Below are 17188 nucleotides of genomic sequence, written 5' to 3' on the forward strand. Positions count from 1 at the left end.
TTGCTGAGTGAATTGGAAATTCAGTGCGATAGATATGGGATGAGAATCAATATTAATAAAACAAAGACTCTGTATAGCTCATATTAGTGAGGGCATGCTGTAATTTCATTTTTATGGTAAACTAAATTTATTTTGGTGTTATTATTTTTGATGTTTATAAATTGAACATCATGTCACAAATCAAATATTTTCTGTTATTAAAATATATTTTTTTCAATTCCCATTTCAGCTTAAGTAATTAAGCTATTTTTGTGCTATAGTTAGGTCTTGAACTAAATCTTTTTTACACCCCCCACATGTGCATAATATCTAATAACATGCCCTTATGTTATCCCTAGCTCCTTAATGTTAAATTTGAATAGTATGCATTTTTTAATAGTAGTCACTGCATGGATAATATAGTAGTCATCAAGAGGCACAATTTATGAGTGAAGTTGAAAAATTTCAGCATTGATAGTTCTAAGGTAGCCAAGTTTGATGATGTTTCTTGAACTATTTTAAGTAACATTTCCTTCATGAAGAAGTATTTTAACTTCTTATACCACTGAATCTTATCAAGTATATAAGTGTAATCTGTGATAACCTACACTATATTTTATTTGACTATATTTTGGGATGATTTTCCATTTGGTTATATTCAAATGAAAACATTGTCAAAATAAATTCCTTGCTTTCAGGGCCGAAGATCCCCAAATCAGCATGTGGTGCGTGGAGGAATGACAACTATGAGAGTTCCTACATCCGAAGAATCACATTCTGAAGTGCAACAACAGCAACAGCAGCAGCAACAACAACAACAGCAGAGACCAATGAATAATGCTGAGCACATGGGCAATCATCATTCTCAACCAGGACCTCCACGACATGTTGGCAACACGGTGCCACAACAAAGTCAGCCGAGGCATCAGCAACAACAGCCACCGCAACAACAGCGGCGCGGAGGAGTTTCAGATGGTTTCCAACAGTCTCAACAGCAGCGTCAAGCACCTGTCATTACCTATGCAAGTGTGCTTCGTGCTCAACCCCAGCAGAAACCACCAGCTCCTCAGCAGCCACAAACAAGCTCAAATCCTGGCATGAAAGGGCAAGGAAGAGGGGATCCATTCTCATTGTTACGGGAACTTGGTGGAGGTAAAGGTGGAACAGGAAACCATAGAGGTGCCCCAGGACTTTATCACTACTTTGCATGAAATGAATAGTCAATTTTCTCTTAATTCATTTCATCACCTACTAGTATTTTTAAACGAAAGATATTAAAGACCCATCATGTAGGTTAATTGTTAAGTATCAATCATCCATCGAGGATTTCATGTGTTAGTCTGAGAATTTGTTAATCTCTCACAGAAGTATGGTTGGATTTTTTAGTTTCATTACCCAAGAGACTTGAAATGTAATGATACAAATCAGATTTTGTCAAGTACCTTGCATGTCATCTTTTCATCCACATTGCACTGTCTGAATGGCAGTTTTTCCTGCAAATTTTGAAGACATTTTCCTCAATGGAGTGTGAGTGATGTTTGTAGTGTTGCTTGTTAATCTGCAGTGCTTTTTGTTCTGAAGGTTTGGTGGACATGATTTGATGGTTTTAGTGCAGGGTCTGGAGGCTAGTTTTGGGATAGTTACAACTTAAGTCGGTTTTCCTACATTGGACTGTAAATTATATAGATTAATCTTAATTTTCATTCAATATAAAACTGAAACTGTGTGGTGATGTAAAAAAAAAATTTCATAGGAGATGGTGAAGTTCATTAAATAAGAAATTTGTCTTCGTATCTGTACATTTTATTCTCAAATGGAATATTTGCAGTTGTTTTATAAAATAATTGAAAAGTCTATTTTAGGCATCATGACAATGAAATGCAAGGACAAAAGCCAACAAATAATTTTGAAAATTAATCTCAGCTTGTACAGTGAAGCCAAGATGTTTTCCAGTTAGGACTTCAATGGTCTGTCATTGGAGTCGGCCTGATAGCATGGGTGTGATAGAATATCATGATTTGAGTAGGCTTCCTTTTCTTTTGTAACATATATGCTAAATAGATTGAGGCCACACTCATTTGCATACAAAATTGGCAAGAGTCATTGTTGAGTCTAATTGGTAATGTTCATGAACTGATTAAAAGGATGGCTTGGGTGATTGAAAATATTTGTATTCCCAATATTAATTGTCTTGCTTAAGGAGGTAAGAAAATGTTTGTGAAATTTAAGATCGTTTTCGAAGTAACAAACGTTTGGAAAAAAAGACAGCACTCCTCTAAGCAAGCCATGAATTCTCCTGCCCATCACCAAATCCTCCGTCCCTCTTGCCTCATGAATTAAAAGTCATTGCAAGTGCTGGCACATGGATTATTATTAACATCCCTTGCTACACAAGAAATGATGCTTATGTTTATACAAATTACCTTCTTGTTCACACTCTAATGAATCAGGTGTTAGTCGTTCATGAGATGGAGATGTTTCCTGTGAGCTGGAATCCCCTTTTCTCATATTTCCATTGTAATTTTTTAATCACTTGTTTAGGTGTATGTTTCTCATCCAATTATAATTTTATCCTTGGCAAATAGAAAAGTTAATGGTCTTGTCATTATTTTCATTTATGAGCTGTATAAATATATTTTGTTTCTTTGCTATGGAGACAACATTTTTTTATGTTGTTCCAGAATTTTTGGATTGTAGGTGTTGTTGTTGATGGCTAAGGTTTTCAGCAATTGTGGCTGAATGTAATTGTTACAAATAAGACATTTAATCAATTAATTGAGTCTTTTTGTCACAGTTACTAATTCTCGTGTGTAAAGTCCCAAGAACATTTTATTAATATTATTTATTTTATATCATTTTGCAAACCAACTGTTTATCATTTGTACAGTTTTGTGTGTGTGATGAATCTGTGTGGTATTTTTTGCCACATTGAAATGGAGTTTGCTTTTAAAGACTAAATTGAAGAGGACTTTGTTTGATTTCTGTCTGCTGAAAATGAAATGAAAACTATCAAATATTGTTAACACTTAATTGCTTTTACCTGTGTGTGGTTAATTCATGTGAAAGAGTTGGCTAAATAATGAAAAAAGTAACTCTTGATGAAGTGTTCTCCTCATATTAGAGAAATTTTCAGTATTTGGTTGTTCAAAGTTGGGAACATATACATATTATATATATATACACACACATATATAAAAATATATATATACATATATTTTAGAGTTGTATTCTTCGAATATATTTGTAGAATTTATAATGGAAGAACTTTGATCATGGGTTGGTGTTTCTATATTTAGCACTAAAGCACACCTTACTTGTTCGGTGACAAGTGCTTGCACCATTTTTTGGGGTGGCTCAACGTCCCATAGTCATATGGAAAATACAAAAAAATCAACTAAGGAAGAAAAATGAAAAAAATCTTTGAAGATATCTTGGTGGACCATTTATTTTTTTGTAGAATTAAAGAAATTCAAATTCACTTAGGCAGTTGTTATTTTGTCCATTTAATCCTTTGATTTGTTTTTTTGTTCAGTTGTTTAGGAGAATTTTTTAGGCATTGATAACAATATATCACCTCTGATTTTTCCAAATGGCCTCCCTAATGGAGTTTAACTATTTTAAAAATTATGTTAATAATAATGTCATGCTAGCTTATATGAAACCATCAAAATTTTAGAAAAAAATAATTACCTTCATATATTGTCCTGCAGTTGTGTGTTTAATGATATTACATAGTCATCAGTACTTAAGGAAAGACCGTTATACCTGGAAGAGAGAAAGATATGCAAGGTAACTTTTATCAATGTAAGTAATGTTTTTTAGGGAAAGGCTTGGATTTAAGCACTATGTGCAAAAAAAAGAATAAGACTTAATGAACAGTTTTTTAAAAATGTCACCAAAAAAAGCCATTTTCAATTGGAAATGTTTTTAGAAATAGGATGAATCCCCTGTTTCAAGTAATGTTTGAATGACATTTGGTTCTCGTGAAGTAATTGTTTCTCGTGATTTTTCTAACCTCTGTTGGCAAATGAATCTTATACTTGTGTACTGCTGGAGAGTCTAAGTAAAAATATGCATACTATTTGCTCAAAAATAGTAGTGCATAGTTATTAATTTGCTTTGAGTTTTTTTGCATCATCTAAATATAATGTCATGCAATGAATGTAATCAATTTAGAAGTTTATCCAGGAAGGCTGTGATGTTTTTTGTGCCATTAGCAATGGATGTTAAACATGGCAGATGATTTTAATGCATGATAGTTTTTGGAAATGGTGAAAAAGAAAAGAAGTAAAGTATTTCCATGTAAATACAAAATAACTTTTTGCGTTTATATTGGATGAAAAAAATATTTTATTTCCAATGCTGGGAGTTAGTGTGATAATTTCTGCATGTGAATTAGTGTCTGTATAGGCTATCGAGCTTAATTTGAAGGCAATGCTAATGTTAAGCCTGAAAAAGTTACTAAATTACTGATTGCATAGTAATTGAATGTTTTAAGATCAAGGTGTAATCTCCTTGCTACAAAGTAGCTTTTTAATTATATTTCCTGTGCAACTCTTTTATTTTAAATTCTAATGGTCGAGAAATCATTTTCATGTGATCTGAAAGTTCATTCTTACATTTTTGTTTACTTAACTGCAAAATGTGTTGAGTTGTCATACTGAACACATTTTAGTGGGATATTGTCTATGTCCAAAACTCTGCTAAGTTGATTTTCAGAAAGATTTAATTTTTCAAAGAATTGTTTGAGGTTCATGGAAATGAAGATAATATTGCTCCTTGAGTCAGCAACTAAGAATTATAACGAGTAGTTTTCCAGTTTACCATCACAGAACATAAATGTTAATATAAATCATGTAAAACGCTGTTCGCTGTTCCCAAAAATTGATAAATTATATAATTTTTTCACGAATGTAGTACCTTTATCAGTGGTTAATAGACCTGAAGTTGGGTGCATCACATCACAGTCTTTAGTCCTTATGCAGGTTGGATAGGTAAGAGGGTAGAGCTCAACTCGTACCAAGGATTATGGCACGTGTAACATTGTTAGGTTCCATTCCTTTCCCTGGTTGTCTTGTTTTTTCCCCTATAATCTGATACTCAAAAAAGCATACATCCCGGGTGTACTTGAGGATGGCCAAATTCAAAACGTAGGTTTCAACCTGGTTTCCAATCAATTGCTATCAAATACTATACCATGTGGAATATCACATCACACAGAATTAAACAAAGTGGATTTTTGGCTTTCATGGCAGGAGCATAGAAAATTGTAATTCCAAAAAAAAAACAACTAAAATACAAGTATGATGTGAATATTTTGTCATGAAATTTAATATTTGCTCAAGTTTTACATTAGAATTTACTAGATATATACATGATCAGTTTTAAATAAAGGATTTATATTGTAAGAAAATTTGTCATGGTATAATTTTATATATTTTTTATTGATATCTTTTTCTTTTCTCTTTTTCAATCTATTTTAATTAGCCATTATCCTTTCATAAGATTGCTTTGTTATTAGCTTAATATAAATGTCTTCTCGGCAAATTGTCTGACTGGGCTTATCTGTCAAATTTAAGCCTGCCATCCAAACCTCAGAAAATATTGTATTGATGCTTCAAATGGGTGTTTCATGCATATGAGACATGTTCAGACATGTACATCCACGATTGAGTATATACTACCCAGTAGGGCATTTATTTTAGAACTTTTTTTCCAAAGTTAGAGAGAGAGAAATGGTATACATTGTTGTAACATTTCTGGTGAAACATACGTGCGTTGTGAAGAGAAGACCAAGAGATTAAATTTTTCAAATGTGGATGCCTTCTCAGTAAAAATCTGTTCCTTAAAAAGTTAAATAATAGATATCCAGGTTTATTCGTATGTTTGTAGTGGCATGAAGGTTGGACATATTTGAGAAAGTATACATACATTTGAATTATTTCGTTTATTTTTTTAAATTCTTTTTATTTGAGATATTGTTGAGGTCAATACTGCGTGGAATTCCATTGTAATGCACAAGGAAAAGTTGTAATGACTTTGCATTTCCACGGGATAGAATTGTTACTGTCAATTAGTTTTGCTACACAAGCGTCATCTGGACTGGTCACTTTTCATTTCGCTGCACTGGAGGGTCCAGATGATGCTGCAATCTAGTGAAATTAGTTGACAATAAATATTCTATCCTTTGGAAATGCAAAGTTGTTTTGATTCTTCCTTGTGCATTATTTAAATTCTTCGCTATGAAATGAATAAATTTCAAAATACTGACTTGAACAAAGTCAAGGAACACTGGAGGTGGAATCTGATGAGTTGTGTATATGAAGGAGTATAAGAATAATTGCTGAAGCTCTAAGCCAAAGAAATCCTGTGTTCGTAATAATGGTTTGGGGATATCTTCTGACAAAGTTCTATACAAGAAAGTTTGAGTAGTTCTACCTGCTTTTTTTTGTTTTCCCCCTTAAAATGCATAAAGGGAGGCACGTTTTTATCTTTCAGGTAGCATTATTCCTTAGTACTTCATCTGAGTTACTTGCATTTTAGTATTTTTATGGCGAATCAATCCAACTTTGATATTACAAGGGCATGTTTTCAGTTGGGAGATGAAAAGTGGTTGGGAGTGAGTGTTATAAAAAAATGCTTCTTCAGATAGCTTTATTGAATGATGCTACTTGAGGATGCAATGCAGAATCTAAAAAAATAATGCTTTATGACCCCATTATGGAAATTACAGGGCTATGTATGTGCATGTGACCAAGAGACAGGAAATATACAAATGGACTAAATACATATCATGCATACAATACATCCTGTAATATATTTAATATAAAAAAACATGTCAGTGGTATGTCCAAATAAATGATCACTCCATGAGAATCTTCAGGGTAATGGATTCTCATTGCTCTAAGAAATATGTAATATTTCCTTTAATGGTTTATACTGCAGGAAAATGAACTCAGGATGTTCACAAATGAAAAAAATTGGAGAATTATGCTCCAGAAGGCTAGAAAGGATGCCTATGTTTATGCTTTGCCTATTTCAATCATCATTGTAAGGAGTAAAGATAATCATGCTAATAATCATTTGGTTCCTCTCCACAAACATTAGCAAACATCTTGATTTGACCCAAATCCAGGTAATTCAATTGATAAACTAACAAGTCTGCCGCAAATGTACACATGGATGAAGCCACACTTTTAAGGAGTTATTTTCATTTAAGAATATTGCTAGATTTATTGTCCTTCAAGGTAATTTAATGATTTAAAATATTATTAATTCTAACCAGCCATTAATCAATATTAGTTTTGTATATCGATGAAAGTAGTGAATTTTGAATTAATATTATAACATTAAATAGAGTGACTCATGGTGAACCATTTAGATATACATTAAGACAGACTGTAACTATGGTGGTAATAGGGATTAAATTATTTCAGAGTCTTGAAAAAACGGCAGTCTGATGTGCAATGTCTTCTTAACCTATATATTGGCCTGATTTTACAAATCTTGGTTTCCTAAGAGTATTCCCAAATGGGATTGCTTTAAACATTATTGATGCATAAGTATTTATCACTAGTTGCTGTTCTTCTTTTGAAAATTTTTTTAATTCCTCTAATTGTCATTAAGTTTTAATTAATTTATTTAAATATACAATATTATGAGTGGTCATATATTCAAGGCTTCTTCTTGGTGCAACCAGACAGTGGCAAGTACATAAAAAATAACTTGTGATCTAAATTTGGGAATTCTGGATGCATGTTACATTTTAAACAGCATGTCTGTCTCAGATAAAATTTCCTAAGCAAATGCTACAAAACATTAATTATCGAGAAAGGCTGATGGTAATCAGCTAACTGTTAGATCATGGGTTCAAACCCTAGCATGGGTATGGAATCAGTGTTTTCGAGTAAATGATTTTTCTTCGTTGTGTTTGTGGAGTGGCATGCCCTTAGCCCCTGGAATAACCATGTCCGTTCAATTTATAACTCTACAAGAAGGCAATGCTGAATGAAAATGTTTTCATTACTTTGCATTACAAGGGTCTATTTTCAGTTTTGAGATGAATAGCATGCTGTAAAAAATTGCTTATTCATTACACTATTGAATGATGCTACTTGAGGTTAATACAGAATTTAAAACAGTAATGCTTTTATAATGACCCCATTATGGAAATTACAGGGCTATGTATGTGCATGTTAATGCAATGTCCAGCATCAGAAAGCGTGATGAGGCATTTTCTGTTTTCAAATATTTCCCTGCCAACATGAGATCAAAAACATTCAAGCTCAGTTGTTCTATCCAGTATGACCTTATTTGCTTCACAAACAGAGATATTTAATGCATGGTTTCCCATGCGGTATTAGTTCAAATTTTTCTGCTAGCTTGTATCATTATTAACTATTGTCATTTACAAGGTAAAGAAAGATTGGTCCATTGAAATGTATTGGTATATTTTTCTCAAAGATGTGAAGAGAGAACTGTTTGCATGGTAAGAGACACTGTTTCATTCAATTTCACACAAAGTAGTTAATCTTTAACAAAACGGGTATAGGTTTAAAGTAGCATACATAATTATTACAGAGTAATTATTCAAACTTACTATTAGCTGTTTTTGGTCAAAAGAAGCCTCTCAAGAGTAATTTAAGGATCAATTAGCATATAATTTGGCAAGCTATTCACAAGGCACCAGTTTCCTCTCATTAAAATATTTCCATGAAGTGTGAAAACTCTGGAACCATTTAAACTAAATTTCCTGGAAAGGTTTAGGACCAATTTCTCGAAACCATGTTTTACAAGACCATATATTTTGCTCAGAGACTCATCTTATAACTACTTAGTGTTTTAGACTATTTAAAGGACTTGTGACCTATGAGAAACTGGTTCCTGGTAGTTTATTGAATAATCTGCTAGTAATTATTAGCTTTATCACTTTAATAATTGGTTAATTACATATAGTTCATCATTCACTGTTTATTGAAGAGTATAACTTGAGTATCCAAGAATAGATATTCTTAGCAGGTAATGGTTACACTTAATGTAAAACGTATTGAACTAGATTCTGGCCCTCATATGATTCTGAGCATCTGTAACCTATACTACTATGTACGAGAGTTAAAATCTTGGAGGTTATCAGTGCAATAGACTTTATTTTTTAAATGCAAATAGATGTTTTATTAGAAATCATTAATTAATAATTGTGAAACAAAAAAATGTGTGCTAAGAAATGCAAGTGAGTATTAGAAAAAAGGAAGCAGTGAAGACTCATGAATGTAATGTATAAACATTCATAACCTTTTTTATAGCAATTATTATTCAATATATTCATTTTATCAGAAGATAGAAGAATGGCTGGGCTATCCTAGTCTTATCTTGAAAAGATGTATTTATGCAATTAACTATCCAATTTTAGGTGAGTACACCCCTTTCATTTTTTTTAAGTTATTGTTTTGCTTTTTTTCTGACATTGAATTTTTTCAATTAATGTTCATTTACCCTATTTGGATGTTGATGAGGTTATTTTGTCATTTTCATTACTTATTTTTATCTGCAAGTGGAAGGAATACTATATTTTTTTATAAAAATCAGGAATGTTGTGATTGAGATTTATAAAATAGATGTGAATTTTAACAAAGGTTGACTGATAAGATCAATCATTAATTACAGAATACTCCATTTCACAAAGTACCTAGAGTTGTTATCTTGCTGGAATTGTGATAACTGCCTTTTAGAATACCTACCTATTTTGTTTTACCGTAACATCATTAAACTTTTCCATTTAAATTTTCACTTTAATGAAGCAATTATGTAAAATTAATGTTTAGGCATGTTGCATACTTGACTATTGGTAACTTGATTGTTTGTAAGCATCATTTACAGCTTAGAAATTTGATAAATGTTAGATAGTCACTTTGAACATGTCTGTGATATTTTCCCTAATATTCATAAGTAGCTAACTTGAATGTACCTGAGAAACTACAAAATATGACCTTCAGTGGCACTTATTTCATTGGCTCAAGCTTGTCCAAATAATAATTTCATTGTATTGGTTCTATGTATCAAGATCGAAATTATTTACAGAAACACACCTATTCTGCCTAGCCATATAGCAGCTAAGTTTGCTGTGATAATCAGGTACTTAACAGGTTTTTGATGTTTTTACAGGAGTATTTTATTCAGACATATTCCTGTAAGCCAAAATTATCATACTTGATATGTTTGTCATGGGCATGCAGGCCATTGTTTGTATTCTCTCATATGACAAAATATAGTTTTGTGTTCTATTGTGCTTTGACCTTTATATATAAATGTACTATTAAATGAAAAATATGATGCTTTGCTTTTGATAGAGTGTATAATCTCTTCATTAGTTATGTGTCAAAAAATTAAATGAAGTACCTTGTATGAATTACATAACATAAAAATTGTGCTTAGCCTAAATTGATTATATTAGTATCATTTTCATTGAAATTTTCCCTTCATTTTCACAATGTATTTTCAAAGTCAGTGTTATCTTCTTCTTTGAAAAGTGAAATGTTGCCGGTATTCATGTTTTTTAATTATACATCTCCTGTTTAGAAGATATTTTCATGTTCGTCGGTAAATGGCTCATAAATGTTGCACTCATTCTAAGCAACAATATTCAAGTGATATGTGTATGATACTGAATATAATCAAAATGCATAATTTCGTAAAATATTGTGGGATTTGTGTTTGAAACAATTTGGCATAAAATGTATAAGTATACATAAAAATGACTGTTGGTCAGAGAGGTGAGAAATATTCCTTTTAACTTATTGGACAATGGATGTTTGTAACAATGAATTTCATTATTTGAAAGTTTGTTATAGCATGGTGGTAGAATTAGTGAATCGTTGCCATGACAATATGACATTTCTGTGTCTATATGCAGCTGTATCCAAATTGAACATGTATTAATTTGAACATAATGGTAATTCTTGATTTGAGGAGCAAAATGTCCTAATTGCTTTGGAATTCAATGAATATGATACCATTTAACACTCCAGTTTTCATTGTTTAATTTATATGTAAACTTTTTAAATAGATCCAAATTTAACTTGTTGAAAAGGAAGGAATCTCATAAATAACACTTAATACACTCAGAAGACATGTATTTATGACCAGAAAAACAGGGGGTTTTCGTCCCGTAGAAGGTTTCCCCCTGTTAGCTTTTACTGTATTTCTCCATAATAAATGTTATTGTATATGTGCTATTAAGATTAGACTATTACATTTATGTAGCATTACAATGTTGTTAATGTGATTTTGGCCTATAAATATACTTAATGAGAATATTGCTGAAAGGTAATTTGTTTGAAAGTTTTTATCACTGCACAACAGTTAATATCTTGTTGCCTTTCAATTTTAATGTTTAAATAATAGTAGGTGTGAGGTTAGCATTTTATTTACAGTGAGAAATCAAGCTCAACAACTGCGACTTTTGCTACGAATAAAATAAAACAAATTAATGATCCCATTTTACTTACAGTGATATGTTCCTTCAGGAAATAAAGAAATAAGTACAAGGAATGAAGTAAGCAGCAAACAAAACAAAATGAACAGTAAATAGAAAAAGAGGAAATTGTGTATTATACAAGAAATAACTGGGCAGATGGAGGAAAGAAAGAAATGGAGGAGAACATGGACACAGAATTAGGGAAAAGAAAAAACAAATATCCAAACACTCAAAATGTGATAAATGAATAGGGCAAAGGAAACATGATGGAAAGAGCAGTGTGAGGATATGGACAGTTTACAGAGTCATGGCAAAATTGGTATGCTAACCTGGTGGTCCAGGGGTAGAGCACTGAACTACTGGCCAAAGGGTCTGGGGTTTGATTCCTAGCCACCGTCAGCTTTGCCCCAGCTGGGTGATTTTGTGGGTACCAAATCTTCCTGGGTATCTATAGCTAGCAGGTGGAAAGGATCTGGCCCCTTTATCCTGATGTGTGAATTTCGCTCGCCATTGGGCTTAGTACTGGGTGAACTCTATCATCACCTACCAAACCTACCTTTGGGTTGATAACTGTGTTTTTTTAAACAGAAAAGTGAAGAAACTGTCAGGATGTAAGGAAAATTCCATTTACACTATTGGAGATGCCATGGTTAAAATATTAATCAAAGAGGAAAATGTTCTGACAAGATAGAAAGAATATATGGAGGAAATATATGATAAAGATAATAGGCCAGGTAGCTTTGATATAGAAGTGAATATGATGTTGATAATGATAGTCTAGAACCAGAAATACTTGAGTTTGAAAAGGCATTATGGGAAATAAATTAAAAGGTCATTGGCAATGAATAACATTCCAGCAAACCTACTCAAGAATTTAGGAAAATGGGAAAGGAAGAGTTTTTATGGGATTATTCATAGCATCAATGAGGGAAGAATTTGGCGGGAAGACTTTGTTAGATGCACATCCAAAAAAAGGGAAATCCAGTGGTATGTGAATTTAGTTTGATTTCACAGGTGCAAAAGTGTTACTCAGGATCAATCATAAAAGGATAGAGAAGAGAGCAAATGAGTATTAAAGAAAAAATCAGTTAAAGTTTAGGAGGAGGATAGACACCCATGATGCCATGGCAATAATGATGTCACTAGTAGAAAAGAACATAGAACACTTGGATATAACTAAACTAAATGTATGTGTATGCTTTATAGATTTTGAGAATGCATGCAACAGAATTAACTGGGAATAATAATAAATATTTTGCAAAGGATATGAGTGGACTGGAGAGAAAGATAACTTACCTGGAACCTGTAGATGTCAAAGACTGCATTAGTGTGGATAGCTAATGGAGAGTTGGAATGGGAAGTGCTAAGCAAGGGAGTAAGAAAAGGATGCCTATAATGACTTTTGTTTTCAATATATATGGAGGAATGGGTAATACTAGGTCACTCCTGGTATGGGAGGGAGGGTGACCCATTGCTGAGGTCATTTGTTTCATAAGGGATAGATAGGAAGGGTGGAGAGAAACCAGACATTAGCCTACTCTTAATGAAAGGCACCAAGGGGCCTGCAGTTCCCATCCAACAGACAGTGTAAATCAATAAAAATGCTCTCTACAAAGCACCTCAAGTAGGGATTGGGATACCACTGAAAAAGATCTGCCACCTCTAGGATTCAAACCTGAACCCTCAGGGTGGGAAGCCAGGGCATCATTCTGACCTCCTAGAATATGTATAAAGGTTAAAATGCATAGAATGGGTGTAGAGATTTTGGATATAAATGGCCCATAGAAGGAGATTTTAGAGTTGTAGCTAGAGGATCATTCACAAAGGCTCTATCAATGGAAATACTATGGAAGAGAGGTACCATGAGAGTGAGGAATTTTCTGAAGTTCAATACAATAATAAATTGTCATGGTGAAGATTGGAACAAAACCCATATTTTACAGCTGGAGTACAAGTTTCCACGCCAATTACAAATTAGTGGAGTTGTATGATGGTATTGCGAAATCAATAAAAAAGGTAATGCATTTATATTTCATCTCATCTATATCAACATAAAATCCCCCAAGCCACTGAAAGAGCATGTTTTAGGGGTGCTAGGTCACCAGCCTTGCATGACAATCCCAATCATGGCATCTCTACACAAATATTAGTTTGATCATGCCCTGGATGAACATTAATCACATGAAAGAAGTTAATATACATGTAACAATATTCGATAACAGGACATGTATATTGAAATCATGCAGGATATCGACAAAATATATACACTGCCAATGCTAATTATCTCATATATGATTGCTGTCATAACTCATGTCGCCTGAATTTTGGTCTCATGGTGGGAGGATAAAATGACATTTAAAATTATTTGTTCTACTATTTATCTCTGTGATTTTAGGTATGTGATCTGATCTACTATCGTAATTTGGGGCATGTAATATGTCTTTAACATCCTCAGATATGTAACTTGCCTCAAACTTGTGCAGTAAATTTAACCTGTATTGCAGTCTACCGTCAACCGGTGGCTCCCATCCTAATTCTTACAATAGTGACGAAACACTGCTACCTTGTTCATAGCAACGTTTCCAAAACCTAGCTTCTCTAAATTGTATTCGATCTAGTTCCAAAACTAAGCCTACCTTGTGAGGAACTTATACACCCACAGCATATTTTAGGTGGGTCATAACTAACAAAAAATAAAATAACCAAGCTCCAGAACCCTCTCATTACATTTCCCAAGTATCCTTTTTATAAATCCTAACTTTTTATTTGGAGACTAGATTATAGTGCAATCACCAGAGGAGGCCAATATGGTAAACCAATGGTAAGATTTGAACCGGGGTAATGAAAAGAGGTCCTCAGTGAAGAAAACAAATTTGTGGAGGTAAACACTTCCAAAACCTCATCTAAAGGATGTACACATCAACGCAAAAAACTGGTCACTTTCCGCACTTTAATTAAAAGCATAGTGTTGACAGTGTGTCACTATCGTCTGTCCCTCTTCCTCACCAATACTAACAAAGGCCACTATGATTTTCACCACTACCTACTTTCTCCAAGGCCAATTAGACATTTTCTACAAATGCCGAAATTTAATTTCTGGAATTTTAAGCTATGCTAATGACTCACCAAGATGCACTCTATGGTGGTCGCCCCTTGGGGGACAAAACTTTTCTTTTACGCATGGGTGCAAGCAAATGATCTCAGCTGAAGGTTTGGGTCCATGGGTCCTATTCCTCTCATCCCTTGGGAAACATTTTTGCCTTGAGATTCCTTCTGTACCCAGAGCAGGCAGAAATAGTCTCTTGCAGGGTGCAATGCCATCTAAAAAATTAGTATGACTCTGTTCAAATTTAACTATATCCTCAACTTTATGCAGAAAAGGTCATCAAATTACTTTTGTTAATATTTGAAAATGCTTCCCTAGAGGTTGCCGAGATATGCTACTGGATTTCAGTATCGCATATGGTAACTTATTTTCAAAATATTAAAAGATTTACCATTGGGGAACAAGGGGGCAATAGAAAAAGAGGATATTGCTGTTATAGTATGAAGAGAGCTATGTTCACAGCAGCCTATTGGGGGAATGCACAATTAGGAACGTTCACAGCAGTGTAAGTATTAAATGAGGTTGAAGAGAGAAGCCTATGGAGAATGCCCAAACTGATTGGACAACACCTGAGAAATGATAGTTCACTAAAGACTGCAATTCAGAAAATTATGAAGGGAAATTTTCCAAAAGGACAAAGACCATTTTCGAGAAGCAGAGCATTCACTTCATCAGCACAAGAAACGATGAATAAATGGATGAACTGGATAGATGCTCCAAACCAATACTCAGATTGATAAACCATGATTATGCTTTTAAAAATGCTTAAAATGATTAATTAAACATGGAAAAAATTTCCAATATCTGTAGAGAGATGTGCATTTTATTCAAAATACTTTCCCACTCAAGCTTACAAAAGTGAAGGTAGCAGGTGGAAAATTGCAATGTTGGCCATAGGCAGAGGAATGGGTGTGTGTCCATAATATGCCAGTGTATATCCACTTATTTTTTTCCAAAATAAAGTAATAAAATATTGATTGGGAACAATTATTTAATCTGAATCATGGTACCTCGAAAGAGGAGATCCTTACGTGGAACTAAAGAAGTAAATAGTGAAAAGCAAAATTTGCAGAAATTTTCATAATAAGGCCACAAATGTATAATATTCTTTGATAAAAAATTTTTCAAAACCTAAATACTACGCACTTAAAGTCCTCTCACATTAATCAATATAGATTGTATTTAAACTATATATAAGAAAGAGGAAAATAATTATGAAGTATCTCAAAATGGAAAAGCAACGGCAAGGTAGAAGAGTTGTATAAAAATGTCGCCCCTGTTTATGTATCTAAATTGAAACCTGCCACTTATTCATCAAAAGGAGCTTCTGGCATTGGAGGAGAAATGTCAGGTTTCTTTGAAAAATTATTTCTGATAATATCCCAAAAATATTTTATTTATCTAATGTTTTAACCTGTTACCAAATATAATTACAAAACTAGATATTATTTATTATAATATTCATAAAACTCCCATCAATATTCAATATATTTATAATCTTTAACAATCCGGATTGGAATATATTGATGTACACTTATTCAAATTGCTTATCTTTAAACATCTGCATATTTAATTTAAAAACATTTGATCATAAAGTAATTGAATATATCATATATAATAAAATGCTGAACTTTTTATTCTATGGATATAAAATGAATTGTACTAGGCTATGTTGGAGAGGTGGTCGCCTTCTTGCAATGAATTCTTTTTATGGACTTCCTAACTCTTAGTGTGATAATAATAATATTTTATCGTCCACTGACCATGCATATCATGTAGCTAGGTATATGAGTCATCAAATACAAAGAAAAGGATTACAGCATGTTCATTGTGTCAAAATATACCTGTTTTCTGGATAAATAAAATATTATGAAATATTGAAAAATGAAATGTGTCATTTTCCTTGATTTTACTTATGAATATACTTAAAAAAGAGCATATATTTTAAGTTGTGTAATAAAAACAATGCATTATGATTGCTTGTCATTTCAAAATTCATTCAATGAATAATAGTACTTCATTATAAGGAGTTTCCTGAGTTTCAATTTGAAATTGCATAATTCATCGCTCATTTTCAATGAGTGTGGTAATTTGTTTTAAAATCTTATACCCAATGCCATTGGGCTTCTGAATGAAATTGCTGATTAATGGTAACTTGTGTGGATGTTGTGATGATTTCTAGTTGAATAAGAGTGACAATCACTATTTGTATGAAAGAGATGGATATCATTTTTGATGAAGACAGACATGGCAAATATACATGTACATAGATGGAATGGTAAGAACATTTACTTTTTTTAATAAGGACCCACATGGTGTCCTATTAGAAACACCTAGTACACATCTAATAACTTTTTTGAATTGAGAAAACATTGTGCAACAAACACACTGATGATCTCCAGAACACTATTACATATGATGCCCTGGAGAAAAAAATAGAATAATACAAGAGTTGTAACACCTTCAGATACAATGTGTTATGCAGGGACCGAATAGTGTAAATCACAGTGTGCAGTCTAGAACACAGATTATTCACATGAATATTCCATCCTCCAGTTTTTTGAACATGTAAACCTAAGAAATTAGTGTTGGATGCACAAATAATTCTTTCGTTGTTAAGAATTAAATTA

The 17188-nt window shown here is 32.8% G+C and overlaps 1 protein-coding gene across 2 annotated transcripts in view; it reads left to right on the forward strand.

Annotated features, from left to right (window-relative positions):
- Positions 1-3682, forward strand: part of Helz (Helicase with zinc finger) — a 73112-nt gene extending 69430 nt beyond the window's left edge. For both annotated transcript variants that reach the window (XM_071591277.1, XM_071591278.1), the window contains exon 27: positions 678-3682. In XM_071591277.1, the coding sequence (XP_071447378.1) occupies positions 678-1190 (513 nt within the window). In that variant the 3' untranslated portion in view covers positions 1191-3682. The remainder of the gene's footprint in view (positions 1-677) is intronic.
- The last annotated feature ends 13506 nt before the right edge of the window (positions 3683-17188 follow it).

Source organism: Hetaerina americana, unplaced genomic scaffold (genome assembly GCF_022747635.1).
Source record: "Hetaerina americana unplaced genomic scaffold, ioHetAmer1.1.p SCAF_1, whole genome shotgun sequence".
NCBI lineage: Eukaryota > Metazoa > Arthropoda > Insecta > Odonata > Calopterygidae > Hetaerina > Hetaerina americana.